Source organism: Colletotrichum destructivum, chromosome 4, assembly GCF_034447905.1.
Source record: "Colletotrichum destructivum chromosome 4, complete sequence".
In the NCBI taxonomy this organism is placed as follows: Eukaryota; Fungi; Ascomycota; class Sordariomycetes; order Glomerellales; family Glomerellaceae; genus Colletotrichum; species Colletotrichum destructivum.
This window is the reverse complement of record NC_085899.1, coordinates 3,495,036-3,521,825: the sequence shown is the minus strand read 5'-3', so window position 1 is coordinate 3,521,825 and position 26,790 is coordinate 3,495,036. Positions and strand designations below refer to the sequence as shown.

The 26,790-nt window shown below is 55.5% G+C and overlaps 9 protein-coding genes across 9 annotated transcripts; 4 read left to right on the top strand and 5 right to left on the bottom strand.

Moving 5' to 3' along the window:
- Positions 1-793: 793 nt before the first annotated feature.
- CDEST_06995 (Putative transcription initiation factor TFIID component TAF4) lies at positions 794-3,458 on the bottom strand. Its single transcript, XM_062923154.1, has 2 exons — positions 1,882-3,458; positions 794-1,831 (listed from the first exon to the last, which is right to left on the bottom strand). The coding sequence occupies exons 1-2, from the start codon at positions 3,170-3,172 to the stop codon at positions 1,173-1,175; spliced, it is 1,950 nt and encodes a 649-aa protein (XP_062779205.1). The 5' UTR covers positions 3,173-3,458; the 3' UTR covers positions 794-1,172.
- A 161-nt stretch (positions 3,459-3,619) lies between these two features.
- On the top strand, positions 3,620-6,936 carry CDEST_06994 (Putative metallo-beta-lactamase, zn-dependent metallo-hydrolase, RNA specificity). Its single transcript, XM_062923153.1, has 5 exons — positions 3,620-4,006; positions 4,061-4,158; positions 4,463-5,594; positions 5,660-6,368; positions 6,437-6,936. The coding sequence occupies exons 1-5, from the start codon at positions 3,854-3,856 to the stop codon at positions 6,931-6,933; spliced, it is 2,589 nt and encodes an 862-aa protein (XP_062779204.1). The 5' UTR covers positions 3,620-3,853; the 3' UTR covers positions 6,934-6,936.
- Positions 6,937-7,044: 108 nt separating this feature from the next.
- CDEST_06993 (uncharacterized protein) lies at positions 7,045-10,079 on the bottom strand. Its single transcript, XM_062923152.1, has 5 exons — positions 9,881-10,079; positions 9,724-9,802; positions 7,624-9,657; positions 7,391-7,570; positions 7,045-7,337 (listed from the first exon to the last, which is right to left on the bottom strand). The coding sequence occupies exons 1-5, from the start codon at positions 10,007-10,009 to the stop codon at positions 7,165-7,167; spliced, it is 2,595 nt and encodes an 864-aa protein (XP_062779203.1). The 5' UTR covers positions 10,010-10,079; the 3' UTR covers positions 7,045-7,164.
- A 230-nt stretch (positions 10,080-10,309) lies between these two features.
- Positions 10,310-12,360, bottom strand: CDEST_06992 (Putative Get1 family, helix hairpin bin domain superfamily protein; the record flags this gene model as incomplete). The annotated part of the gene is made up of 4 exons (XM_062923151.1): positions 10,310-11,693; positions 11,764-11,950; positions 12,020-12,280; positions 12,352-12,360. 4 exons carry the CDS (start codon positions 12,358-12,360, stop codon positions 11,314-11,316), a joined length of 837 nt encoding a protein of 278 aa, XP_062779202.1. The 3' UTR covers positions 10,310-11,313.
- A 94-nt stretch (positions 12,361-12,454) lies between these two features.
- CDEST_06991 (uncharacterized protein) lies at positions 12,455-14,004 on the top strand. The gene has a single exon (XM_062923150.1). It carries the CDS (start codon positions 12,669-12,671, stop codon positions 13,704-13,706), a length of 1,038 nt encoding a protein of 345 aa, XP_062779201.1. The 5' UTR covers positions 12,455-12,668; the 3' UTR covers positions 13,707-14,004.
- A 1,998-nt stretch (positions 14,005-16,002) lies between these two features.
- CDEST_06990 (Putative L-Aspartase, argininosuccinate lyase) lies at positions 16,003-16,621 on the bottom strand (the record flags this gene model as incomplete). Its single annotated transcript, XM_062923149.1, has 2 exons — positions 16,003-16,440; positions 16,535-16,621. The coding sequence occupies 2 exons, from the start codon at positions 16,619-16,621 to the stop codon at positions 16,003-16,005; spliced, it is 525 nt and encodes a 174-aa protein (XP_062779200.1).
- Positions 16,622-17,835: 1,214 nt separating this feature from the next.
- On the top strand, positions 17,836-20,545 carry CDEST_06989 (Putative aspartic peptidase A1 family, aspartic peptidase domain superfamily). The gene is made up of 3 exons (XM_062923148.1): positions 17,836-18,808; positions 18,940-20,041; positions 20,100-20,545. The coding sequence occupies exons 1-3, from the start codon at positions 18,641-18,643 to the stop codon at positions 20,378-20,380; spliced, it is 1,551 nt and encodes a 516-aa protein (XP_062779199.1). The 5' UTR covers positions 17,836-18,640; the 3' UTR covers positions 20,381-20,545.
- A 224-nt stretch (positions 20,546-20,769) lies between these two features.
- CDEST_06988 (Putative amino acid transporter, transmembrane domain-containing protein) lies at positions 20,770-23,192 on the bottom strand. The gene is made up of 4 exons (XM_062923147.1): positions 22,026-23,192; positions 21,796-21,958; positions 21,168-21,740; positions 20,770-21,103 (listed from the first exon to the last, which is right to left on the bottom strand). Exons 1-4 carry the CDS (start codon positions 22,971-22,973, stop codon positions 21,075-21,077), a joined length of 1,713 nt encoding a protein of 570 aa, XP_062779198.1. The 5' UTR covers positions 22,974-23,192; the 3' UTR covers positions 20,770-21,074.
- Positions 23,193-24,313: 1,121 nt separating this feature from the next.
- Positions 24,314-26,683, top strand: CDEST_06987 (uncharacterized protein; the record flags this gene model as incomplete). The annotated part of the gene is made up of 3 exons (XM_062923146.1): positions 24,314-24,768; positions 25,061-26,193; positions 26,268-26,683. The coding sequence occupies 3 exons, from the start codon at positions 24,314-24,316 to the stop codon at positions 26,681-26,683; spliced, it is 2,004 nt and encodes a 667-aa protein (XP_062779197.1).
- Positions 26,684-26,790: the final 107 nt, after the last annotated feature.

Here is a 26,790-nt window from a genome sequence, read left to right as displayed (position 1 = left end):
CGAAACCGTTGACGCGGAAGATAACAAGCAACGATGAGGCTAGCCATGTTCGTCTAGTCTCGGCGGCAGCCCGCCATCCCGAACGCCATCGATGTCAAGGACAGGCTAAGCTTCCACGCTTCTTGGCTGCCATGTTCCGCAAAGCTCGCATGAACAGCGGTCCCTGGATGAACACAAATACACCTTCTGCGGAAGACTCGGCCCTGCTAGCCTGGAGGGAACTCCGCCACGACGCAGCAGAGTCTACCAAGGTATCTGTCAAGTGTGCGGTAATCCGACCTGTCAAGGTAATCGACTCGCGAATCAAACGACGGAATTCATCTTGTCTCCTCATCCGTACAAGTCCGCTGTCGCTGACAGCATGGGGGCCACACCGAGTACTCGGAGGAGGGGGACGCTGCAAGCTGCCTTATCAAATACTGCCAGGCCAATCATGCAAACGATCGGCTCTCCAAGACGCCTGTGCGAAAGAAGGTGGACGTTAGATGGTGACGAAACAAAAATTGAAGAATGATTGCATCTCATCCAAACGTCACAAAGCGCATTTTCTTCAATTCGCATTCCCGATTCTTGACCAATACTTTCGCCCTCGTGGTTGCCACGGATGGCCCGGATGCAGATCGGCAGCTGGCATCGCTGTTTGCGGATATGTGCCGTTGAATTGGAGTCGGACGGAGGAGCCGTGAGAACGCACCGCTTATGTACTTACTCACTCCAAGCACAACTCACGGCGAATGATCGCGTCACCAGCTACCATGGCTCGCGATATAGAAACATACTACAAGGGGCTAACGGCAAGTAACGTTTAGTCATTTATCGATGTTTGGTTATCTTTTGTTTTGGAGATCAGACCCTGGCTGAAGTTCTCACTGGCCGCTTCCCAGGCGCATTAAGGGTAAGAGGCCATCCTTCTGTTCACTCTCCATGATCTGTAGACCTTCTCTGCGTCCTCGTGACCCCGTTTGATTGGCATTGCTTTTATCCGTCCCCCTTTGAGAGCTACTATGCAGCCGATCACCACCCTCTTTCTTGACCATGCCGCCTCTGCATAACGCCATGCTAAAATAATAAAAATACAACACGGAGGTTGACTCACTCCTATGAATCCGAAATGGCCCTCTGAAGCTTGCCCAGCGTAGGTTGCCGATCGCTTGAAATGTCACACAGAGATCCTACTTGGGATCTGACGTGTCCAGCTTGTCGTAAGCCGCCTGCATGGCCCGCAGCTCAATCTCGTCGCCCTCAAGAGCAGCCAGCCAATCTCGCAGTTGGATGTTCTTGCCCTTCTCCTTGTCTTCGCGCCAATTACCGAGCCGTGCCCGACCTTCGACCGTCAGCGCGTGGTTCGCCGGTGCAGGAGGTCCCGAAGCAGCTGCGCCACCCGGCTTTCCAGGCGTGCCCATTCTCGGCGTGTTCGCACCGCTGGCACCGCCCGTCATCCACGAGTACGATTTTCCGCCTTTCTTCTTTCCAAAAAGTGATCCCGTCTTGGGCATGCCGACGAACATACTACTCGTGATGTTCTGATTCGCATGGCTGCTAGCCTCTGCCTTCTTGACAGCATCGAGCTTCTTCTGTTCCTTCTTAGAGATTGACTTCTCCGAATCAGGCGCCGAACCACCAGGTGTTCCGGGCGCAACCGAGCCAGCACGGGATGGCGTTGCCCCAGCCTCGGTGGTTCCGTCCTTGCGGGCATTGCGCCTCCGCAGTCGTCTCTCTTCCCAGTCTCGCTCAGCCTTACCCACTTCTCTTACAGTGTGGCTCATGGTATTCGTGGCAGAGACCTTTTGCACCTTGGTGGGCTGGCTGGAGGTGGCATCTTCGAGAGGACCTGCGTACGAGTTAGCTTAATGAAGTCCCATGAGTACCGCTTGTACCAACGTTTCAGGTTGCCTGGCCGAGGACTGGCGCCATCTTCGGTCGCCGTTTGCTGCGTCGCGTCCTCTTCCTGCGTCTCCGTGGCGCTTTTCAGCGGTGCTGCAGCCGTCTGCCACTCCTCGGGGATTTCGCCATGCGACGATACCTGTCGAATCTGGGCAATCCGGTTCGAGTCCTCCATGAGGGTTCGAAGTCGCTGCTTGGTGGCAAGTGAAAGCAGGGCCAACTGGTCAACCAAGAAGGCCTCCTGAGGAATCCAAGTTCCAGAAGTCGTCACCACGGTGGAGTCGGGTCCGTTCTTGGTGCTAACCGTCACGTTGGGCGCTGGGAACTCCTCAGGCAGACGCATCCGGCCCATCGGCTGGTTGCTGTTCTTGATCTCCAGATTGAGCGACAAGCCCTGGTCCTTGGCAAACTTCTCAGCCTTTCGAAACACCACGGGAACTTGCAGGAAGGCGTTGTTAAGCTCCATAGTCCTGGTCTGTGCCAAGCGCTTCGCAGACTCCTGCCATGCCTTCTCCGCCGCCTGTGCGACCAGTTGGCTCTGGGCGTCGGTGCCAGCCGGCTGAGCAGGCTGGTTCGCAGGACCCGCGCCATAGAAGCTTCCCTTGTTTCCGGGAGGGTATGGAGGGTAGCCAGTTCTCGACTCGGGGACGTAGAGTTCGGACAGGAACTGCTCTTCGGCACGCAAGTCGATGCCCGTGCCAGCCAGCGAGTCCGTTACATCGTATTCGTACTCTTTCTGCGGACGGTCGGGAGGTCTCGAAGGTGGACCCATAGCCCCCGGTGTCGACGGTTGTTGTGGGATGGGTGTGCCTGGCGCGTTGGTGCCAAGTGCCAAAGTGGCAGTGGTGTATTGAGGAAGGGTAGGCGGCGCTGGTGGCTGAGGAGTAGTGACCTGCGGAGGAGGAGTCGGTCGCGTATCCGGCAAGGCAAGAGCCGGAGTGGTGTTGCCGTTGGCGTATGGTGTCGCGTAGCCTGGCGTTGTAGGTTGCTGAGGCTGAGGTTGCTGCTGCTGTTGCGGCGGCTGTTGAGGCGGTTGCTGTTGCGCCGCACTGGGATATATAGGAGATCCGGCGGATGTCGCAGCAGTGGAAGGTGTGACGGGAGCGCCCGGACTTGCTGCATAAGGCGAAGTAGAGTAAGGAGATTCGGGTTGGGGGGTTGCGCCAGGTGAAAGTCGCGGTCGTTTATTAGGAGGAAGCGCAAAGCCTGCTTGCGTCGCGGCGGGAGAGGGGGAGGGTTGAGGGGGCGAGAACGCCCGCTGCGGCATCTGAGGCTGTGGTTGCGCCATGTTTGCTGCGGTTATTACAGTGAATCGAGAGATAAAAAATCGAGCAGGACAACAGGTTGTTCAGAAGTCAGAAGCTGCTCCGATGAAGCTCAGCAGGCCAAACAGCCCCGGACAGTCCTCACGCGACTCTGCCCATCTGCCGCCTGCGTCGTGTCGTCCAGCCGATGAATTCTCGAGATCGCGTCGGGATCGTACGGATTTCGCTGTAGCGGACGCTCAATACGTGCGCGGTCGGGATGCGTGTATATGTTGGTCGATCGTTGGCTGATGTCAAACGTAACGGATGGTTAGTGATGTGGAAGGAGGAGCTGTCGCCAGATGGAACTGAGAACCGCGTAAATTTAAAGTCACGTGATGATTCAGCCTCCACCCCCCGTTTTAGCGTTGTATGGCCCGAGCGTTTAGGCTGAAGCTCCAATTGAACCATAGCTGCAGCCAACTTTTACGCGACTTCTTTGGCACCTGCTGCGCGTCACTTCTCAGGTGCCTTTGTGCTGCTCCACATCTTTACTGTATTCCTCTGCTCTTCGTTGAGGGAGGATCACCATCATCGACGACAACATCGCGTAAACGGAGTGGAGTGTTGCAGATGCGCTAACTGTTACAGCAACGGTCACCATTCGGTGCGGTATTTGTAAACTATAGTTCGCTCCGCTGTATGCGACGATCGTCCTCACAAACATGGCGTCCAAACGAAAAGCCTCGGCCATGGCAGCCACAGTCTCTGAGGAGCCAGTTGACCCGGCGGACGAGTTGATGTTTCTTTGCCTTGGGGGTGGAAACGAGGTCGGCAGGTCATGTCACATCATCCAATACAAAGGAAAGACGGTCATGGTACGAAACTTCATCCCTGACAAACAAACAAACAGACACTGATCCCCCTCCTAGCTAGACGCTGGTCAACACCCGGCTTACGACGGCCTCGCGGGCCTTCCTTTTTTCGATGACTTCGATCTCAGCACAGTCGACGTACTTCTGATCAGCCAGTAAGCCCACCCTTCCTCCCATATGCTGTTGGATCACAGGGCAAGGCGGTGAATGACTTGGAAAACTATATACGGGATCATGCCCTGGCTCGGGACGGCGCTCTTTGGCGACTCTGGTACCCTGATGGAGCCTCTTGCTACGTCTCTTATGCTATTTCATTCCTGTACACAGAAACAATACAATACTTCTTCCCCCCCCGCCTGCCTTGCCTTGCCACCCTTGTCGTCGTGATAGCTCTCGGGGCCGTCCCGGGACGCTGGTGTAGATACTTTGCGCTGGTCCAGGTTGCTAATGGGGCTATAGTTTCCACGTCGACCATGCTGCTTCGTTACCATACGTCTTGTCTAAGACCAACTTCCGAGGACGGGTCTTCATGACTCATCCCACAAAGGCCATCTACAAATGGCTGATCCAAGACAGTGTTCGTGTGGGAAACACTTCCTCTAACCCGACATCGCAGCCGGTCTACACGGAAGCAGACCATCTAAACACATTCCCTCAAATCGAGGCCATTGACTACCACACGACACACACCATCTCCTCTATCCGCATCACCCCCTATCCCGCCGGCCATGTCCTCGGGGCTGCCATGTTCCTCATCGAGATCGCCGGTCTCAAGATCTTCTTCACCGGAGACTACTCCCGTGAGCAGGACAGACATCTGGTCTCGGCCGAAGTGCCCAAGGGTGTCAAGATCGACGTCCTCATCACTGAGTCCACCTACGGCATCGCATCACACGTGCCCCGACTCGAGCGGGAACAGGCCCTGATGAAGTCCATCACCAGCATCCTCAACCGCGGCGGCAGGGTCTTGATGCCCGTCTTCGCCCTCGGGCGCGCCCAGGAGCTGCTCCTGATCCTGGATGAGTACTGGGGCAAGCACTCCGAGTTCCAAAAGTTCCCCATCTACTACGCCAGTAACCTCGCCCGCAAGTGCATGGTCGTGTACCAGACCTACGTTGGTGCCATGAACGACAACATCAAACGCCTCTTCCGCGAGCGCATGGCCGAGGCGGAAGCCTCGGGTGACGGCTCCGGTAAGGGAGGCCCCTGGGACTTCAAGTACATCCGCTCCCTCAAAAATCTCGACCGCTTCGACGATGTCGGCGGCTGCGTCATGCTGGCCAGCCCCGGTATGCTGCAAAACGGCGTCAGCCGCGAGCTGCTCGAGCGCTGGGCCCCCAACGATAAGAACGGCGTCATCATCACCGGTTACAGCGTCGAGGGCACCATGGCGAAACAGATCATGCAGGAGCCTGACCAGATCCAGGCTGTCATGAGCCGCACCACGGCCGGCGCCCGGCGCGGGCCCGGTGGTGAGAGCGAGAAGGTCCTCATCCCGCGCCGGTGCAGTGTCGCCGAGTACTCTTTTGCCGCCCACGTCGACGGCACGGAGAACCGCGAGTTCATCGAGGAGGTCGCGGCGCCCGTGGTGGTAGGCAACTCATTTCCCGGTTTCGCAACTGGAAAGCCGCAATCAATCAACTAACGTGTTCTCAGATCCTCGTCCACGGTGAACAGCACAACATGATGCGTCTTAAGTCCAAGCTCCTCTCTCTTAACGCCGGCAAGACCCAGAAAGTCAAGGTTTTCAGCCCCAAGAACTGCGAGGAGCTCCGCATCCCCTTCAAACAGGACAAGATGGCTAAAGTTGTCGGCAAACTCGCCACCATCCCTCCCCCAACCTCCCTATCCTCGCCCACGCAGCACCAACAGCAGCTCGTCACGGGCGTCCTCGTCCAGAACGACTTCAAGCTCTCCCTCATGGCCCCAGAGGACCTGCGCGAGTACGCCGGCCTCAATACCACCACAATCACTTGCAAGCAGCGCCTCCGTCTCACTGCCGCCGGCGTCGACCTCGTTCGATGGGGTCTCGAGGGCGTGTTCGGCAGCGTCGAGGAGCTGCCCGAGATGCGCAAGGCCCCAGCCGCAAAGGACGGCGCCGTCGCCAACGGAAACGGGACAAAGACCGAGGACGGCGAGGACCAGGAGATGCAAGAGGCGCAGAAACACCAAGAGCAGGAAGAGGCCGACGAGGAGATCGCCCATCCCGTGGCAGCGTATCTCGTCATGGGCTGCGTCGCCGTGCGGTACCGCAGCGACGGTGAGGTCGAGCTGGAGTGGGAGGGCAACATGCTCAACGACGGCATCGCCGACGCCGTCATGTCCTGCCTCTTTTCCATCGAGAGCAGCCCCGCAGCCGTCAAACGTACGTTTTCCCTTTTCATACCCTTCCGTATTATCATCCTGCTCTGAAGGCTGACAAACCCGCGACAGGCTCCGCGAGCGCCCACACCCATGATCATGCCCCTCCCCCGCTTCCCAAAAACCCCCATGCAAATGTCTCGGCCCCGGAACGCCTCGAGCGCTTCCTCATGTTCCTCGAGGCCCAATTCGGCGCCGACAACGTCAACCCTGTCGCCGAGCCGCGCCTCCCGCCGCAAGCCGAGGGAGGTGCCGCCGCGGACGGGACGACCAGCAAGGCAATCAAAGCCGACGTCGATGGCGAAGGCGATGGCGGCGACACCTCCATGGACATCTCAGATGATGAGGCTCAGCAGGAGAAGAAGCTGGCGGCGCGCCGCCAGGCCGAGATTGAGCGCCTCCACAAGATCGGCATTCCCGTGCCCGGTATTCGTATTAAGGTCGACAAGATGGAGGCTGTCGTCTGGTTGGAGGATTTGGAGGTTGAGTGCAGCCACAAAGCGTTCGCCGACCGCGTCAGGCGCGTTTGTGAGCATGCTGCTGAGGTGACGGCTCCACTCTGGGGATAAAACAGGAGGGGTCTTGCAGAAGCCTGAATGCGCGGTTTTTCTCACAGCGTTTTGTATTCGTGTATTCTACCTTAGTCACAGTCACAGTCACAAATCCGTTCGAGGTGGCCCTTAAAAGCTTTAGAGGCTGAATGCTCTAGTGCATTGAGCTATGCTACAGAGGGACTACGGTTACAATGAAAAATAAGATGCAATACATCGCACTGCAGAGACTACAGAGGAGAGGAGTTATCAACCCAGGTACTCCTTCAGCTCATCAGACTCTTCTAGCGTAGTACTGAAGGAGAAGGGAGCGAAGGCCCAGCCAGCAAACTCCGCGAACTTGGAGAAGGACTCGACCCAGGCCAATCTGAGAGAGTGCAGCATGGCACTGGTACCCTCCATCATGACCAAGATGGCAATAGCTAGGTCGGCTGTTAGCAAATACGGATGGAACAAGATGGCTTTAGTAACTTACTCAGGAAGAACCACATGTAGAAGATGACAACAATCGCAATAGCACCAATGATGCCATCGAACTTGAGCGCGGGACCGAGGGTCATGGACCAAAGCACAGCACTGAGCTGCTGGTGGGCCAGCGACAGCGCCCAGAGGCGAAGGTACGAAGCGGTGTGAGAAACGCAGTTCAAGCAGAATTCTACGTGCAACGTTAGTGTGCTTCATAGAGTTAATGTAAGGCAAGCCTCTTACCGATGGTGTGGATGATTTGATGGATCATGACTTCGCTAAATTCGAATTCCTCGTGCTCCTCGTCGCCGTGTAGGTCTTGCGTGATCATAGCAACGCCCTCACCATCAGACTCAACGCTGGGGCGGCCGTTCAGTCCTTGGGTTTCCTCGTCGTCGTCGCCATCGAGAGCACTAACGCGAGAGCTCTCTCCAATGCCCCTATAACCCTTGGCGCGAGCGTGGTTGTGCTCCCAGCGGAGGTAGAAGGGCTTCAAGAACAACAGAACAGGGACCTGAATAACGGCGAGAAGAAGGAGGAAAACTTGTACACCAGCCTGTCCAGGATACAGTTCCGCTCCTTCCTCAAGAGTGCCGGGCTGCAGAAACATGTAGATCAACATGTTCAGCAATCCAGGCGGGTTGCGGGGGTTCTGCGGGTCATTCCAGTTGACCGACCACTTGTAGAGAATGCACATAACCAAGTAGCCGAAAATGGACTGGAAGAAGATCATGCCAGGGACAAAGTTACCCCAGATATCGATCGGCTTCTTGAAGTGCTTGGCGTTGACGTAGGCGAAGATGAGAGAGTAGGTCATGTGGGCCCAACCCAAAACGATACTCATCTTCATCTTGTAACTGTTGCTGAAGAGAAGATCATTGTCTGTCTCGTGCCATCTCCAATCCAGACCGAAGGGGTATCGGTAGCCGTGATCGTTAAGTTTACCTGTAAGAGTCTGTCCGACCTTGTAACCCTCAGGCACATCCCACTTCCAGGCACTGTCGAACAATGTCAAAGATTTGGAGAAGACATCGTTGTAGATGAGACCCGTGAACAGTGAGAATACACCCATGACCAAGGCGATGTATCTGCCGTAGTAGAGCATGGCGAACAGCTCGAAAGTGACCTTCTTGAGAGGCTTCTCCCAGTAGATCATGGCGAGTGCGGCAGACACCATGATGACGGCATGACCGAAATCACCGAACATGACGGCGAAAAGGAATGGGAAGGTGACAATGACCGGGAGGGCCGGGTTGACCTCCTGGTACGTAGGGGTACCGTAGGCATTGACGATAGTCTGGAATGCCTCGGTAAACTTGTTGGTCTTGATGTACGTTGGGGGAGTCTTGTTGGTGCGGATCTCGTTGATGATAGAAGGCACAGAGAGTCCAGCTCGGTTCGTAACATCCTGCAACGTAGACCGGATCAACGGCAAATCGTTGGTCGGGCACCAACCCTCGGCAATGAGCGTGCGACGGGCACGATCGTACGAGAAGAGGTTAAGGGTGTTGTACACGGCCTTCTCCTTCGTGACAAGAACCATCCAAGCAGACAAGGCCTGAGAGATCTGGGTGAGCTCAGCGTTCAGAGTCTGCTGGGTGTTACGGAGAACGTTCTGGACGTCGTTGAGACGAGCGTTGACCTCGTGGATCTGGTCGCGCCGAAGATCGCTGTTCTCGTCGACGTTGTACACCTCGGCACCCATAGACTCGGAGATCTTGCGAATCTTGGCCAGAATCTCCTTGCCGTGAGCGAAGATTACGAAGACGTTCTTGTTGATCTCCTCGTTGTTGGTAGGGTCGACGAGCGGCTCGGGGATCTCAGACTGGTTCATGTACAAGTTTCCACGCAGAGTTCTCCAGAGGATGCGCTCGAAGGAGGCAACACGATCTCTGTTAATAACGCCGGCGACGAAACCAATGTTCATTCCAGAGAACGAACGCTCGACATCTGGGGCGGAGTTGTGCTGCTCAACGTCCTGAAGAAGTGGGGCATCGTCGTTGTCGGTAGACGCGCGGATCTCCTCGACGCTGCCATGGGCCCTGTCAAAGAAGCCGCCAGCCTCACGGAGAACCCAACGCCACTCGGTGAGCTCGACCTCGCGCTTCTTCAATGTCTCGTAGCTATCGTTGAGCTGGTAGACGCGTTGCTCCAGACTCTGGCTTCGCTCGGCGAGCTCGTCGATCTCGGAGGTAGACGGGTTGGCAAGCCTCTCGGCATCGAGGTCAAACTTGCGGAGGGAGATGCCTGCCTTCTCCATCTGGGCGTAGAAGTATCCTGACGCGGTGTTAGCTTTGTGTCACCGTATCGTCGTGAGGCGCGTGGCTGGAAGTGATGACGTACGCAATTGGCGTTCGACATTGTCAAGTCTTCGGATCTCCTGGGTGAAGGTACGCTGAAAGGCACTGACTTCGCCATTGAGCTAGATTTAGAGAGAGGTCAGTTTTGATGAACCGACCGAGGCCGAAACTGGGTGAAGGGGGGGTGGGCAACAACGTACATCTCTAAATTGAAGGAGACCAAGCTCTCCTAGAGCTGTGACAACCTCGCGACCAATTTCATTGGAAATGTATAGCTGCACCATACTCATGTTCGCAGAGCGAAACATGGTATCCTGTGCCGGAGCCATCTTGATGTATGGCAGGAGCTCCGAACCGTTCGAGGGGTGATGATCAAGCTTGTGCTTCTATGCCAGGTCTAAACACGAAGCTGCCAAGTTGATGTCGTTGCCTCCAAATGCACACTGGGGGCTGAGTCGGGATCTCGGGAATATACTTGTTCCGCGATCGGGGCCTTATCTGGGTTTTCTGCACATTGTGGCGTGAACTTCAGGTGGAACGTGGCGGTGCATGCTCTAGGTAAATATTTTTGCGAATTATCCACAGGCAAATTCTCATCGCTTCTTTCCTCTACAACATCCAACGAGCTTGAGGCACGAGACATTACGCTCGTTGCTCTTTTGCAGTCGCAAGACACCTTCAAAATCGAAGCTGTGTTTTCCTCGTCCGCGTCGCGTTTCGCCACAAAGACAAACTGCCGTCGCTATTTCGCACAAACATGATGTTAGCCTGATTGGGGTTTCATTTGACGGCGAACTCGGTGGACTCGAGCTTAGAAGAGCCGATCTCATACGGGTCTTTTACTGACCAAAACATTGCAAACAGTAATCATGAAGATGGCGCTTTCGAAGCTTTGTTGGCGGTCCGCAAGGACATCTATGGTCAATCAAAGTCAATATGACGCCTAGAGCAAACCCCAAAGTACCCTGCCAAGGGTCATTCTCCGTCGTGTTACAAAGTCTTAGCGTTTGCCATTAAGAACTTTGCGTCAATTTACAAAGAGATACATTCCATTGCCTTGACGATGTCTAAAATGCAGGTCGCTTGCTAGACATTCGTTGACATTTGCTGCAGTTAAGACCAGAGCGGTACGCTAGCGCTTTTAGCTTGACGAGCGACCTGCCACAGACACCGGCCCTGAGAAAGCTGTTCCAGATGGCTGTCAAAAGCTACGCACCGTTTGATTGATTACCAGACCTATGGTGCCGGTATCTTGATCCTTTTGCCGCCACGGTACTATTTTTGCTCTACGCGCCAGACAGAGCATGGCCTTTCTGGACGCCTGAGCGGCTTTTTCTATCATCGCTGAAATTATGCTGGTTTTTTCGTACAAACTTGATAGAAGGTACTGCCAGCTTTAACTACATGTAAGATACCCTGAAAGATTGACGTGAACCTGAATGGGGATTGCAAGATTTGGTCCTAGCGCTGCATCTCAATGTTTGTTATCAGGCACCTAAAACAGCTAAACAATAGCTGCTATTGAATCTGATAACCAAGTATGGTTCTTGCTGATGACACAGGAGGGCCCAGCAAGTGCCCAAAAAGGTTAGATGCCCATTTTTTGAGCGCATTGCGATTTTCATTGAGTTTATCACAATTCCTTCTTCCCCTTCTCACCCAGGCCAGCCACAGTCTCAGCCTTCCCTGCCCCTGCGGGGACCTTCACCGGATATGCCTTGCTCTGCTTCGCTGCGAGGGCGAAACCTACGACCGAAACAACCATCTCGACGACAAGCGTGACCATGCCCGAGCACGCCAACTGCCACGACGCAATACTGACGCTGCCAATTGGGGCCTTGGGGAACGATAAAATCCACTCGGCGTAGTAGGGGAACCACCCGTAGGGTAACCAAAACATGGGCTCCTTGGAGTACCAGAAGGGTAGTCCGTATTGCGGCGCCTTAGTGAGGAGCCATCGAAAGCCGGTCAGGTAGGTGTCGAACTTGGATCTCGCGGCTTCTTGAGTTTGCTCTGCGGGAGGAAAACGTCAGTATGACCTTCTGAGTGAATGTGAACGAAGTTGGGATCTTCGCGGACGTACTGCTCTTCTCTAGCTGCTCTAGCTGCTTGTCGTGGGTACGACGAAGCTTCGCCCACTTGGCGAACTCGTCTTGGCTGCTGGTTGCATTCAGCTCCTTTCGCGTCTTTAGGAACTCGATCTGCAGTTGCCGGTGCTGCTTCGCAGCTTTCGAAGTCGAGATAGGGAGGTAGTTGAGCAATGTCCACAGCTACTAAGCAGTTAGTCATGGACGACCCTTCCGGAGGCAGCTGTTTAGAGGTAAAAGAAGCAAACGGACCAGATTGTTGATGGTAGCAGCGCCGATGGTGTTGACCAGATGGGAGAACACCTCCAGCACGAAGATGACGACGAGTAGAGAGGGCATGATAGTTGCCCTTCGGAAGATCACAGACTCGCAAGCGGTAACTATCGGCGCATGCTGCTGCAATGATTTGAAAGTCGCGGGGCGACACAGTACAAAGCTGAATGGTGGTTTGTTGTGCGGATGACTGAGCGAGCCCTCTGATACTGTAGGGAGGTAGGACCACGTTTTCCCCCGCTACATACCTCTCTCCTACCTGTGCGTTGGGGTGGGGGGCACACACCACAGCTTACGTAGGGAAGACGTACATATGTCATAGCCCCGCGAATTGCATCTTTAGCGGTACCCTTGAGCCACGCACAGCAGGTAAGCCACGGCCCGCCTCACCACACACTGCCTAGGAACCAATCATCTTCAGCTTCCTTCACATTCATCAAAGCATGAGTTCAACATCCCTAACATCTGGACCATCGACTGAACCCATTGCTGTGGCTCACCTGTCGTATTCCTCCCCCATCATCACTACCACCACTACACGTCTGTTGTACTTGTGCCCGCGCGCCGTCGTAGGTTCACAGCATGCCCTGAATCAATACCGTTAGTCACGCCTTCAATTATCGCAGCCATGTCGAGAGCTCTGGACAAACATGTCATCGCGGCTCTGAAGCAAGGCGACCACCAGAAAATCTTTGACGACATTTCCAGTATCTTCGTGTCGCCTGAGGACGGATGCCGTCTCGAGATTGAGGTTCTAGGTCAGAGCCACCCGTTGAGGCTGGGCGAGCACTTTCTGCGAGATGAAAACGCTGTTGCTGTCCCCAAGCTCCGCATAGTACAGGCCTTCCTCGTCGCCAGACAGATCTTTCAGAAACATCTCGCTGCAAGCTCCGTTGACGCCGAGCTTCTGTTCACCACGACAAGCGTTTTGCTGTTCCTGGACCCGGAACACCTCACGGCCGCCAACACTAGGAAGCGCCTCATTCGCGACGCGATCTTAGCGGGGGTTGATGTGCATGGGCGTCTGACAAGAGAAAAGTGGTTTGTTGACAGCTTGCTGACCAGCCGACTGCATCGGCACACAAAATCGCCTACTTTATGGAGTCATCGACGCTGGCTAATGGAGCAGTGCCGTCAAGCCGGGCTTCCTGTTACGGTTCAAGAGGACATCGAGTCAATCGTCATGGTAGCTGGAGAGCGGCATCCACGGAACTACTATGCCTGGACCCACGCACGTTGGTTGATCCGGACATTTCTGGTCGACTCGGAGCCCGAATTGCTGCAATCTCTTATCCAAAGCGTCAAGAGATGGTCTTTTAGACATCACGTCGACGTTTCTGGCTGGTCTTTTCTTGCCCATTTGATAGAGAGGCTCGACGACAAAGGGAAACAAGTATCCTTGTCGGTCTTTGAGGAGACTCTTAGACTGGCGGAGTCTCTTCGATGGTACAACGAGTCAGTGTGGTGGTTTCTCCGCACGACGGCTTCCAGGCCTGCCTTGGGACAGACCAGACAGGAGGACTTCGCAACTGTCCAGCAAAGGCTTTTGGCTATGAAAGCCGATGATTCCGCTGAAGCCATGGTACTGAAAACGGCACGGAAGTGGTGCGACTCGTATGGACCGTATAGCGACAAAACTTGTTCGGGTGCAACGGAAGAGGTTTGAGTGAGATAAAAGCTTCGGGGAAAAAATTAAGATCGCGTGCGGCATTGTCGTTCAAATTTGGCATTCACGTCGAGGCCTGAAGCCGGTCCATCTCCGTTTGCTTGACATGCTCCCGGGTTGGGCCTTGGACTTAGGCCTAGCCAACGGGATTTGTTTTCAGACGCTAATTGAATACGAGGGAGTAACTGCCAGTTCGCGTGGCCCTTCAGCGGAGGGCATCAAATGTTGAACAAGTCGGCAGCCCCCTTTGTGAATGACAACTTATTGCTAAAGGAACACAATAGGACGTATGTCCAGCAGCACAACGTCCGCGAGTTCAGCCGACAGCCTCCACCAGCCTGATCGGAAGTCGGTGATCAGAGGCTGAAACCTCTGGCAACCTGGACACCCCTGTCCATCATATCCACATAGGGACCGCCTCTGTGCGTCCGCCAAGCCTGTACTCGAAGCTCACAGACACTTGAGATGATCGGGATCTACGGGCGAGTGGGCGAAAGTGCTGTCTGTCCTGTATTGGTATAGGCTGTAGCTTGGCCAGGCGCTGTCAGAACCGTAGCATCAGATAGAGGCCGTGGCTTCCGTCAACGATTCAATATGGGAAACGCGTAGGTGTGACGGCAGGTAGGCCGTTTGCAAACAGTCATGCCGACGGCGTGTGCTCTTGGGTTGGCGGTCACAGATAAAGTTGGCTTCCGAGGACGACATATAATCAACCAATGGGGCTGGAGCAAGAGTAGGGCAGCGCTGTAGTCGGGGGCCAGGAAGCCGGTGCGGCAGAATGATTGTTGAGATGAGAGCGTTGGCAATTTGGCACGGCCAGGCTTCATGGCTGTCATTTCCCCAGTATGATGAGAATGGGGTTCTTAGCCGCCGTGGGTGGCTGTCAGTTGTAAGATTGACGAGAAAAATCTTTGGGTGTAAGGACCAGGGCCGGGTAATTAGCAGCGAGTGCGAAGCTCAGGTGGCTCGGGGCAGATCATCGAAATTGGACACTGGACCTGGTTGGTTTGATTTCACAGTGAAGCGAGCATTTGCCGCTTGTATCTACTCCTCAACGCCTCATTTGGGTGGTCGATCGTTCTTTGAGCCCCGGATACAGACCCTCTGCGTAAATGTCGGACCTTTGCGCAATGGGGACGGCCAGGGACCCTAGATGCAGCAAGTGGGAAGCGGAAAGAGAAGAGGGCGGAAGGACAGGGCAGGAATCAAGAGGCGGCGGGCAAACGAGTGAATGAAGCGAGCGTGGCCGGCCGGCCAAACGACTAGGGCAACCAGAGATAAGGCACAATTGCGGCGCACTTCATCTTGGTGGCTCTTCAGAGCAACAGAAGCAGAGGCCAGTTCTTCGCAGGGCCCAACTTCGAAATTAACTTGAGAAGCACGAGCCAGTATCGGCGCCCGTCGGCTCGTCTGATGTTTTGATTGACGTGGATATGGGGTCAAGCCTTGCCGGGCTCGAGTCCGTCAACCAATGTGCGTTCCCAGCCGAAGAAATGGCCTCGGCAGGCCGTTCACAGTTGTGTCGTACGTCCAGAGTCGAAGTGGAAACAAAAGAAACGGAATATACATTGCGGCTGATCGTTGGCCTTACGAGTCCACAAGGACGCCTTGCGGCCACGACGAAACTCAGGAGAGAGCGAGACAAGAAGGGGAGAAAGGTGATGGTTAGTGGCTAACCACCACAGTTTGGACGAGACCCAAAAGGGCTGGCGGCCATGCTGGCTGCAAGAGGCCAACGTGGTAAGAAGCTGGAGAAGGCAGCCCGAAGCAGAATCAAGTGGATATTGAAAGTGGGGAGTCTGCAAGGCGCCCCCTGCTTTGCGAGCGCTAAAGCGGGTTAAGTGTTTTTCGTAGTGGCTGCTGCTAGCTGTTGTCCTGTTCGTATCCCACGGGCATGTCGAACATCGACGGCGACTTGACCAGCCCAAACACGCCGCCCAAAACAGATGAAGGGTGCATCTCACCACGAGGACGAGGACGTGGCTTGCTGGAGTGAGCGGCAGCGATGCAAACGGCGGCTAGACTGAGCTGAGAAACTGGTTCATTGGGTAGCGAAGAGAATTTGAGACAGACGGCTGGGACGTATGCCTCGGACGCATGCCTCGGACGCATGCATCTGGAAAAACAATAGGGTTTCTCCCGTTTCTCTAACGATAACATTTCATTTTTCGGAACCTTTAGTTAATTCAAGAGCGTCACTCTTGAATTAACGGTTTTCTCCAGAATGAAGCGTGCCATTTTTGATGTCCGTCCTAGACTCCCTTGCTTCGGCCGCATCCCATTAGGCTATCAATCCCTAATCCAACATAGCCCTGGTAACCTGGATCTGCTCCAGCACGCTTGATCGACTGGTGCCGCCTTTAGCCGTTTTCACCTCGACACTTGCTATATATTCGAGTACCTCCGCAATGTCTGCTGTGAACTGAGAATTAATGGCCTGCAGTTGCTCAAGAGCCAGCTTGTCCATCAAAACTTCCAGCTTTTCAAAAAGTGCAACGACGCGTCTAGAGATGTAGTGAGCTTCTCTGAACGGACATCCCCTCCTCACCAACCACTCTGCAACATCAGTGGCTAGCATCGTTTTGTCCAGAGCAGCCTCCATCCGCTCTGGCCGCACCTTCAAGGTAGCAATAACCCCATTGGCTATGCCTACACTATCTGACACAGTTTGAACCGAATCCAACATAGGCTTTCCACCCTTTCTGAAGATCGTTGTTGTAGCAAGATGGCAGGCCTTTCAGAGTCTTTTAAATGAATAGTTAGTAGCTACTCTCGGTGCGCTCCTCAAAGCCAAGGCAACTAGCTGAGATGTTGATATGAAGACTCACTATTATTACTACAGCCATTTGACCGAAAGCACGCCCTGACTTACCGCAGAGAAGCTCTAACAAGTACCCGTTGGATCTGTTAGGCATTGAAGAGCTACCCGTACAATAGGCGTCGGCCAACCGCACAAAACTGAACTCAGATGTTCAATAACCAGGAGATGGAGCAACTTAGACACCCGAGGTGAATCGCATGCCAGGGGTTTGGAGCTGGGTGGCATGGGCCAGAGTACTGGCATACAGCACTATTCAGTGTCAGAGGTGTAGCGCTCAAGTCGGGGCTTGACGCGGTACCCAGCACTCTGGCTGACTGGCTTGATCACCCTTGATCGCCTTACTCAGGTCAAGGCAGCGCCAGCTCAGGTTTCCTACTAGAACCGAATGTGGAAGGGACGAATTGTAGGTGCGACTATTGAGGTAGGTAGTTTAGGTACAACGAAGAGACTTTGCTTTGTTTCCTCGCAGGCGAGAAAAACGCCATGTCTCATGGCTTCTCGGCCACTTCCCTTTGTCACTCGCTAGATACTTCCTTCCATTTTCCCCTTGGGATAGAGCGACCTGCATGACGCTACGGGCCATGACGAACCCACCACGAACGAGTTTGACACTTTGAGCCTAGCAGCTGCCATTGGTGCCAGGGGTGACCTCGAGTGGTCCCAGCTCAAGACATTGACAGCCCGACACCAGAGAGAAGAAAACAACGGCGGCGGCAGAAGTAGTGTAGCGGAAGGGAGAGGAGGGGAGCACACAGCCAATGGCGTCCAAGTGTGCGAGATCCGCCGCAGCAAGACCTCCCCTGCTAGCATTGCAAACAGGTGTGCAGATCTTTGTGTTGCCTATCCCAGTTGAGCAGCAACAGGAAGGAAGGAGTACGTACAGTAATTCCCACTACCTACCTGCCTGGGTAGGGACCTACTCATGTACATGTAATCCCTCCCGGTGGCATCGGCGGCCGAATGCGCAGAGGGCTTTGCCAGGTATACCCTCCGCCAGATGTGCCCCCGAGGTACCAATCGTTTCCCATACTCTCGACTCTTGATCCCACGCAACGGAAGCCAGCCATGTCTCACCAATCGTTCGCTGTATTCGTGGTGGCTGCAGCTGTGCCCCTTCAGGCCACCCATGCATGTCAAGCCCACTCACTTGCGCTCCTCCACATTTCCCAATTCGACCCTGGACCAGACCATCGTCGTCGCTACTCGTTAAAGCCTTAGCTTGCCTGGGCCTGCAGTGGCAGGTCGTCCAGGGCTCTTCGCTCTCCGATTCGCAATCCCCATATCTACTCCCCACGATCCCCTCTTCGCCTCTTCGCCTCCCTCGTCAGCTCACTTCACCTACCTCCGCCCTTCCTCCCCGTTTCCTCGAGGGCGCAACTCATCTTCTTCTCCTCGAGTTGCCGACCCATTCGCCCGTTTAATCGCTGCTTCGCCTTTTGTCTTGTACTATGACACAGATATAGACAGGAGAGAGAACCCGCCCTTCACGCCCGCTTCCTCTCCTCCGCCCTTGGCTCCTTCAGTTATCCTTGCCCTTGTCTCATCGTCTTGCATCGTGTCTCTGGCAGTTGTTGCTGGTGGCGCGCCCTCGATTATCCGCGCCTCCATCACATTGTCTTGCCCTTGGTTCGACCGGCCCGCGTACAGCATTTCAAAGCCACGCGCCAAGCTCCACCCAAAGATTACGCATTCCTCCTTGTATACCATTACGTCCCCTGACGGCCTTCCGCCCAACTTACAGCTAGGCGCTTCAATGTGCTCGACCTAATTCTTAATACCATAATCTGTCCGACACCACGGCGGAGTCTGGTACCCGCCGGCTTGCCTGAGTTTGAACCTATCGAGGCCGACAAACCACCAACCGCATTTGTTCCGAGCGATTTTCCATTATTCGGGATCTATTGCCTGTCAACCTGGCATTGCATTGTCTATTTGGCACAGGACCCGAATCTATCACCCATTCGGTTGACCTGGCACTCCCGCCCGGAATCGAGTTGAAAGCGCCCACACCCCTCCGACGGTTCTACTTTCATCAGCATTGCATCGACCCCTCGCCGTTTCAATCGCTGGTTGACGCCACGCGTGCTCGCCTATCATCCTATTTAATTATACGATGCGTTCGGCTATCTTGGTCCACCTTTCGCTACTCTTCACGTCCACTCATGCTTTCTTTTATTGGCCCAGTCCGGATTGTCTGGCCAACGGAGACTGCACGTTGCCAACAAGGAGGCAGTTAAATGATCAAGATGCCCTCGGGTGGGATGGAGTAGAAGAGTCCTCGGTAAGTGAGCTTTGCTTCAAATCAATATTTGAATGCTTCTATTTCGATTCAGACTTTGCAAAGAAAAGAGTAGTACCTGGTTACTTGTCCAAAACCATCGAGGTAGGGTATGCTAATAATATAACCCGCAGATCGAAGGCCCCGAACCCCAAAGAGTTGCTCGCGAGGTCCGACGGCTTGTCCGCAAGTATGCGAGGTTCCAATCTGCCGCCGTCCGTGAGAACGCATCCAAGTCGAAGAGAGAGAGTCAGTACCGAATCATCAAGGCTGCCGATACCACCCTAAAGAACGCTGCCAGCGTAGCTCAGGATGGCACCGACTTCTCTTACTTTGCTCAGGTAAAACTTGGTAACAAAGAGAAGCCCCTGTGGATGCTCATGGACACCGGAGCAGGTACGAGTTGGGTAATGGGTTCGTCTTGCAAGTCTTCGGCATGCGAGAAGCACGGCTCGTTCGGCCCAGCCGATTCCGGCACGTACAGGCCCAACGGCGAGGACTTTTCCGTCTCATACGGATCTGGCGCCGTCAAGGGTGAAAAGGTTACCGACACCGTGTCTTTTGCGGGTATGAAGCTCGACTTCGGGTTTGGTGTCGCCAACGAGACCTCGGAGGACTTTAATCACTTCCCCTTCGACGGCATTCTAGGACTTTCCATGGCGGGCGGAGAGACGGAAAACTTTATGCAAGTCGTCAAGAATTCGACCCAGCTTCCTGCCAACATCTTTTGCGTGTACCTGAACAGGGCTGCGGATGGACCCAACACGAGCGAGATCAGTTTCGGTGTGTGCAACCCTGACAAGTATACTGGCGACATTACCTACACTGGGGTTGGGAACGACCTCGGTGACTGGGCAGTTCCTCTGGACGGTATTGCATATGATGGTCTCAAGTCTGGCGCAGCGGGCAAGCTCGCTTACATTGACACTGGTACCTCTTACGTCTTTGGGCCCAAGGACGATGTCGCTTTGTTCCACAAGAACATCCCTGGATCTACTGCGGATGAGGAGGGCACATCGTACAAGGTGCCGTGCGATAGCGACAAGGACGTAACATTCAGCTTTTCCAACGTCAGCTATGTCATTTCCGCCAAGGATTGGAGAGGTGGCCCTGGCAAGGACGGAACCTGCACAAGCAACATCTATGGCCACGAGGTTGTGGCTGGCGCTTGGCTCTTGGGAGACGTCTTTCTCAAGAACGTTTATGCCGTTTTCGATAAGGACCAGAAACGCATAGGTGAGTTTCAGTTGGAGCACGTCGTCGTACCTTGCTGGATGCTGACTGCCCTCGGTAGGATTTGCGAAGAGAGTCGACCCACCGCCAGTTACGACCACGACAAGCATTGACTCTACGGCCACCCCACCAGCGGTCAACAACCCCGGCCAGGGGGACGCCGTGCCGACATCCGGGCCCGCACTCGGGTTGGGCGGTCACGAAACTGCAACTGGCGAGGCTGCTGCTGCGGAAACCTCGCCGGTATCCCAGTCGGGTGCGGCATCGTCTGCTGCCCTCACGAGGGTGAAGGCGGCTGCTGCCGCTTCCTTGTGTGTGGCTGCCTTGCTGGGGTTACACTAAGTAGTTTTTGTTTTTGATTGAAGCGAACCCTAGATGGGAAGTTGGTTTATCTTGCGTGCACATAATACCCCCAAGGGACCGAAACAGACGGCCCCCTACAATAAGGCCATTGTAGATATAGTTACAATTAGTAATGGTAAACAAAAGCGTCTGATTCTTCTACGGCTACAAATGATCTCTTTCCAATGCTTCCCATGACTTGACCCTGTGGGCCGGTCTATATCTGGTGTCTCCATGTTCAAGCATCCCGTTCCCGCCCCATTGTTTGCTAGATAGACTGAGAAATATTTTGAACGGACCCTGGCCTGGTCACCATGCAAAGATGTGCCGCAAACATGGTGTCGAAAATATGGTCTCGCTCGGCTTCATACTCAACGTGGATAGAGCCGACGATATCTCACAAAAGAGGCTGGTAGGTCAAAAACATGGATACTGTCATGGGCGCCACTTCTAAGCCTTCCCCCGAATCTCTGTCGGGGTTCTATAATGATACAGATTGTGTCCAACACTACACGTGTCCCTGGGTCACTTTCCCGCTATTGTGCATGGGACCTTCGGCTTCTATACAATACAGCCACGGCCCGAGATGGAAGGTCGGAAATCTCCTCCTCGTACCCCCTCCCCATTTAGAACCAATCGGAACTAAAAAAAAAAAAAACTAAAAAACCCTTTATTCGTACACAACAAGATGCTTTTACATGCATTGCGCCGGTCCGCCATCGTCTGCGCAGAAGAGTTAGTACAGAAATGCCACGGGTTCGAAATGCCCGCAGTGGAAGAGACTTACTTCTGATTATTTTGCCAACCGCTTGTATCAGACTAATTACCATAACCAAGCTACCAAAAACAACGATGGCGGCTGCGACGTACGTCTTCCACGATCGAGTCGTGAGCTTGATGTAACACAGTGGTGGGAGGATGTAGGCCATCGCGCACGCGGACGTGGCGCCGACAAGCTCGAAGACGATGCCGACGTCGCAAGTGAGAAGACTCATGACCATGGCAGAAACGACGAGAGCGGAGCTGAATATGAGGTGGAGGTTCATGTTGAATGGCTCGCCAGGGAAAAAGTAGTTGAACATGACCTCTCGGCAAACGAAGCCCTCGAGAGGTAGGGTAGTCAGCATGTTGAGCCCGAAACACAGGCGGGCCAGTGTGACCATGACGTTATCCGAGGGGAAGTTGTTGAGGACGTTGCCGAGCGTCTTGTCGCCGAAAGTCAGGAATCCTGCCAGGGCCATCAGGAGGCAGGCGACCATGGAGATGCCTGTTGAGTAGTGCGTGACGCGGGAGAAGCGGTCTATCGTGGGCGTTTTGAGAGAGCCGTAGATCAGGAGAGAGTTGTGATGGCAGACGAACGCTAGAGGGATGTCAGATGAAATTGTTGTTTGTTGGGACGGTTAGGTGCTACGTACCGAATGAAATCACGCCAATGGCTTCCAAGATGCCGGTGTTCACGGTTAGAAGAGCAGGCGAGAAAGATCCGCGTTCGGACTTGGGAGTCAGGGCTCCCTGAACCACGACCGTCGTCACAATGACTCCCATGCTAATGAGGGCCAATGTGCTTGCTTTCGCTAGCTGTATATGTTTCGTTAGCCTTCAGCTCATGCGCCTTTTGTTTCTCCTTATAATCAAGATCACTAACCTTTGCAATATCCCGGTATAAGGTCAGCGGGTAACTGATGCCCAGGACAAAAATGACAATGACGACCTGGCGATTCGCCAAGAGGCCAAATACTGGCATCTCCCTCAAATCGGGCCAAATGGCCAAAAAGACGTGGGGTATTGAGTCGCCAACGATGATACCGAATGCGACCATGCCGCCAAAGGCAAACGCCCATTGCGCGACCGAGATGGCGATGAGTCCCGTCCTGCCGAAGCAGTGCTCAACAGTCCCCTGGAAGCTGTTGCTCCCGGACAGCTTGCTATTGATGACGATGAGGCAAATGGTCCAGTCGACGACGACGGTGAGGACAACGAGCAGGATGGTGCCGGCCAGCAGTCCGGCCTGCTTGAACGCGTATGGCTGACCGATGATGCCGGCACCAATGATGGAGTTGGCCATGTTCATGAAAGCCATTCGCAGACCCGACTTGGGACGCGCGCGCTCCTGCTCGGCCCACTCATGTACATCCTCGGCGTCGGCTCCCCAGGGACTGTTGGCGAGAGCGATGGAGGGGGCCTCGATGTCGGTTAGCAGGGGCAGGCGGTGGTGGTTGTCGTGATCATCGGGGCCGGGGGCGTGCTGGAAGAGCTCGTCGTCGATGTCGAAGCTGTCGCGGCTTTGGCGGGCGGAGCCGTTGCTCGCAGTCATGGAGGGGCGCGGCGGCGGCGGTTCGACGATGGAGGGGATGGGGTTGAAGCGGACGCGGTTCGGGGTCCGCGGCGTTCCTGGCGAGCGGAGGGATGTCGCATGCTTCGTCACGAAGTACTCGCCGCCGTCGCCGCCAGGGGCGACAGTGCCGCTGTGAGGCCCATCGTTGGTGAGGGGATCATCGGCAAGGAGACTTCTGTCCTCTTCGCTTGGACCGGGAGCAGCGTCCGGGTGGTGGGAGTCGTCTCGGAGGGCTCCATGATTTGGGGCCTTGGCCATTGTAAGTTATTGCGATGTCATTTTCTGGTGAAAGGAGGTCAAAGAGAACGATGAGGCGGTTGGACAGGCAAGGTTTCGTGGTTGTTGAAGGTGGCCGTTCGTTGTCGTTGTCAGGATTCGGTTGTGGTAGAGGATGAGCTTAACCGTTCGGCCTCTTTCGGTTGACGTTGCAAGCTGGAGCTGACCTGACCTTCCCTTAGAGAAGGACGGTACGTACCCCTTTCTTTTGGAGTTGAGGCCCGGGAGCTGTCAGCAGCCCGACCAGTCCGTGTAGCCGGCAGCGCCGCAGGCAGGGGTAGGTACCGTTCATTGGGGGCAGGGGAAGGGGTTGAGGTTCAACTGTAAGTGCTATACCTAGGTAAGGTAGGTAGGTACCTAAGTGAGAAAGAGCTGCCATGTTCTGCGATGTACCTTTTGCGGCTCCCAGGCGCAACGGTACGGAAGGCTACTTTTCATATCCGACTAGTCCTTTTCCGCTTTCTCCCCAATTTTCACTTTGATATCTCCGGCACAGAAAACCGGGCGTTTTTACAGCCAACGAGCGACTGATCAATGGAAAATTATTCCCACCCAGTTTTGCGATAACAGCAGTGAGCAGCACGCAGCGCGCAGCCCAGCCCAGCCGAATCGGACGACACAGCAGTCCTTTGCCAGCAAGCCCAAGCCCTTGAACCACCAGATACGCCTGGGCATACGACTTTGAGACCGTCTCAGTGCGTGACCGTACGGCACTCGCTCGCTCGCGTGACCCCGTCTATCGATTGGGCGTCCGCTGGGATTTGGGGATAGCCACTCGGTCGGGCCTAAGGTACGGGGTACCGGCAGACTGACAGACAGACTGGACTGTCAAGGGTCGTTGTCGATGACACCCGCTTGCAGCTCAGCTCAGATCAGCAGCCCGAGTCTTGATTGACCAGTCCCATGGCCGCCGTAGCCCCTCCATCGCTCAGCCATTTGATACGATAGGCACCGTTGACGCATAGGAAGAGAGCGTGCCTGTCCGTCCGTCATCCGAACCGCAGCCTCAAAATTCACCCATCATCGGCGGGGAATCCAGTCCTTTTTATTTCGTTCTTCGCACTACACCTACACCTACATCTACACTCGCACATACGCAAACGTATCAATCATATCGTGCTGTGTCACTTCTGTTACGTGACAACCATACCTAATCTCCAGTTCACTCGCCCAAAGGCCTATCTAGCCTCTCACAGTCACACGCACACACTCACCAACCCAATCTGATAAAACGTCACGTAACCGTCCACCCGCCCTTATCTCTCGTCACACGCACTACCCCCGCGCCGAGCTCGGCGGCCGCCCGGCTCCGCCCGCCCTCCATGGATATCGACACCACGCCGGCGTCCTACGGCACCCCCGCCTCCGCTTCAGCCGGCCCCGGTCCAGAGGCCATGCCGGCGCCTTCGCCGTCGGCGCACCTCCCCTCATTTGAGTCACATCCCTCGGCGACCGCGGGACAATCAGTAGCGACAGCATCAGCAGCGGCAGCAGCTGCAGCTGCAGCAGCTTCTACAGGGTCCGCTCAGAGCCGTCCCTGCGACATATGTCGCCAGCGCAAGACTCGCTGTGTCCGCGAGGAGGGCCGCGACAAATGCGTCATGTGCTCTTTCCACGGCCAGCCGTGCACGTATCTTCGCGGGCCGCTCCCGCGCAAGCGACGGAAGGCTACCGATCCCCCGGAACACCGCCCGTCCACGGCTACCAATGGTTCCATCTCAGCGCCCGCAGGTCCTCCACCCGCTCCCGTCCCGCTGGACCCTCAAGAAGAGATAACGTAAGTGTCGTGACATTTTCCTTATCGCGTCCTGTTACTCGCCCTTGGAACGATACCCAACGTTCGACCTTATTTCTGTGTACTGTTGTAGTTGGCTGTATCTTTCCTCTTTCAAACACTCCCGCTCTTCCTATTGGTTCATGTTACATCTTTGCTGGCTACCTACGTTATTCCTGTTCGTACTGTCCGGCCGGCCTTGTCGTCGTTCAACCAGCTACACGTCCCCTTCTGACTGGTTCATCTCCTTCATGCGGTGAACCACCTGGTCTAACGGACCTGTCCTCGCCTACAGACACCCCTCCCCCGAGCTGCTAGAGGCGCTGTCACCGTCCCTCGCTGGCTCGGAGCACGCTATCACCTTCAACCAGCCTTCTCTCCTTGACGGCACTCTCGGTCTACACCTCAAGACCCATTCAGAGTACGTCGGCAACACCAACTACCGGGAACCCTCCCTACTGGACCTACACCGTCCGCATGACCCGGCCATCAGGTCCGTCCGCCGCCTCGACGAATCGACCGTCTTCCTGATTCACCGCGATCGAGAAACCTCCTCGGAGCCTCAAAGGATCGCCGATCTCGATGCCATAGAGAAAGTCGTCCACCCCCTCGGCTCGACCCTCGTGAACCTCTACTTCCGCATCGTCCACCCTAGCTTCCCCGTCCTCCACAAAAAGGTCTTTCTCGAAAAGTACGCCCGCTCTTACCATGAGTTCTCGCCGCCCCTCCTGGCCGCCGTTTACCTCCTGGCCCTTGACTGGTCCCTCTACGATCGCACCCTGGCCACCTCCTCATGGCAGCCCGACCAGGCCGCTCTCGAGGCCCTTGCCCTCCGCACCATGAGCGACGACATGAAGCGGCCGAAGATCTCGACGCTTCAGGCCGGTCTGCTCATTCAGCAGCGCTTCCGGAACAACACCTGGACCTTCACGGCGCAGCTCACGGCTCTGGCCCAGGGCCTTGGCCTCCACGTGGACTGTAGCGACTGGGCCATCCCGGACTGGGAAAAGGGCCTCCGCCGCCGACTCGCCTGGGCGCTCTTCATGCAGGACAAATGGGGTGCCCTCGTCCACGGCCGGCCGTCGCACATCCGCCTCGATGAGGACTGGGACGTTCGGCCGTGCTGCATCGAGGACTTCCCTGAGAATGCCGCTGACGAGGAGCACGATCCGGAGGGTAGCGCTGAGGTCGTCGTCGGTCGCGAGCTCTTCTTGCGGCACATCGAGCTGTCGCTCATTCTCAGCGATGTGCTCGGCACATTTTACACGGCCAAGGCGACCCGTCGCGGCGGCACCCTCGATCAAATCGGCACCGTGGGTGTCGCCGAGCTCGCGAAGCCCATCGTCATGATGCTACGGGAATGGTACGCCAAACTCCCAGAAGCCCTCCAGCTACAAGAAACGCGCCTCAAGAAGCTTTCAGCGAATGGTGATCATTCTCCTCCCTCCCCATCTTCAACATCCGATGATCCGCAGAAGGACTAACACCTCCGACACTACTAGGCTCCCTCCACCTCGCCTATATCTCCATAGACCTGGCACTCCACCGCTCCCTAGTCCGCAATATCTCCTCCAACGCGCCGCCCGAGCTGCGCGTCGCCATCCGCACGGGCGCCCGCGCCCGCCTCGCTGCCGCCTCGAACATCATCGCCAATCTGCAGATGGAGCATATCCATTCGTTCTGGGGCTTCGCCGCCTCGGCCCAGCTCGCCGGCATCGGCTCTTTCGCCGGCCTCTTATGGGCCACCTCCAACGACGACGCTGAAGCCATGTACTACGCCGACCGCGTCGAGGAGTACCTGTGGAGCCTGAGGGTGCGCGCGCAGGCGGCGCCGTTCGCAAGGGAGGCGCTGAGGATGCTCGAGTCGGACGTCAGCGGGCTGGGCGCCGTGAGAGCTGCTGCCGAAGTGAAGATGTGACGGCGAGAGGGCCTTTTGGGGGGAAATGCTCGGGGTGCGGTCATGACGTTACGTTGGTAGGGAAATTGTACAGTGCCGCTTCGGCAGGTTGGGAAAATATGGGTCAG

Bases quoted from the DNA above. Each gene is read 5' to 3' on its own strand.
- CDEST_06988 (XM_062923147.1), bottom strand. From the start codon at position 22,973: ATGGCCAAGGCCCCAAATCATGGAGCCCTCCGAGACGACTCCCACCAC. The intron at 21,741-21,795 runs GTACGTAGCACC...ACATCCCTCTAG, and splicing joins CATTGGCGTGATTTCATTCG to CGTTCGTCTGCCATCACAAC. The intron at 21,104-21,167 runs GTAAGTCTCTTC...TCTTCTGCGCAG, and splicing joins GGTTGGCAAAATAATCAGAA to ACGATGGCGGACCGGCGCAA.
- CDEST_06995 (XM_062923154.1), bottom strand. From the start codon at position 3,172: ATGGCGCAACCACAGCCTCAGATGCCGCAGCGGGCGTTCTCGCCCCCT. The intron at 1,832-1,881 runs GTTGGTACAAGC...ACTCGTACGCAG, and splicing joins TCGGCCAGGCAACCTGAAAC to GTCCTCTCGAAGATGCCACC.
- CDEST_06994 (XM_062923153.1), top strand. From the start codon at position 3,854: ATGGCGTCCAAACGAAAAGCCTCGGCCATGGCAGCCACAGTCTCTGAG. The intron at 4,007-4,060 runs GTACGAAACTTC...TCCCCCTCCTAG, and splicing joins ACAAAGGAAAGACGGTCATG to CTAGACGCTGGTCAACACCC. The intron at 5,595-5,659 runs GTAGGCAACTCA...ACGTGTTCTCAG, and splicing joins AGGTCGCGGCGCCCGTGGTG to ATCCTCGTCCACGGTGAACA.
- CDEST_06991 (XM_062923150.1), top strand. From the start codon at position 12,669: ATGTCGAGAGCTCTGGACAAACATGTCATCGCGGCTCTGAAGCAAGGC.
- CDEST_06993 (XM_062923152.1), bottom strand. From the start codon at position 10,009: ATGGCTCCGGCACAGGATACCATGTTTCGCTCTGCGAACATGAGTATG. The intron at 9,658-9,723 runs GTACGTCATCAC...ACACCGCGTCAG, and splicing joins CAATGTCGAACGCCAATTGC to GATACTTCTACGCCCAGATG. The intron at 7,338-7,390 runs GTAAGTTACTAA...CAGCCGACCTAG, and splicing joins CTACATGTGGTTCTTCCTGA to CTATTGCCATCTTGGTCATG.
- CDEST_06989 (XM_062923148.1), top strand. From the start codon at position 18,641: ATGCGTTCGGCTATCTTGGTCCACCTTTCGCTACTCTTCACGTCCACT. The intron at 18,809-18,939 runs GTAAGTGAGCTT...TATAACCCGCAG, and splicing joins ATGGAGTAGAAGAGTCCTCG to ATCGAAGGCCCCGAACCCCA. The intron at 20,042-20,099 runs GTGAGTTTCAGT...TGCCCTCGGTAG, and splicing joins TAAGGACCAGAAACGCATAG to GATTTGCGAAGAGAGTCGAC.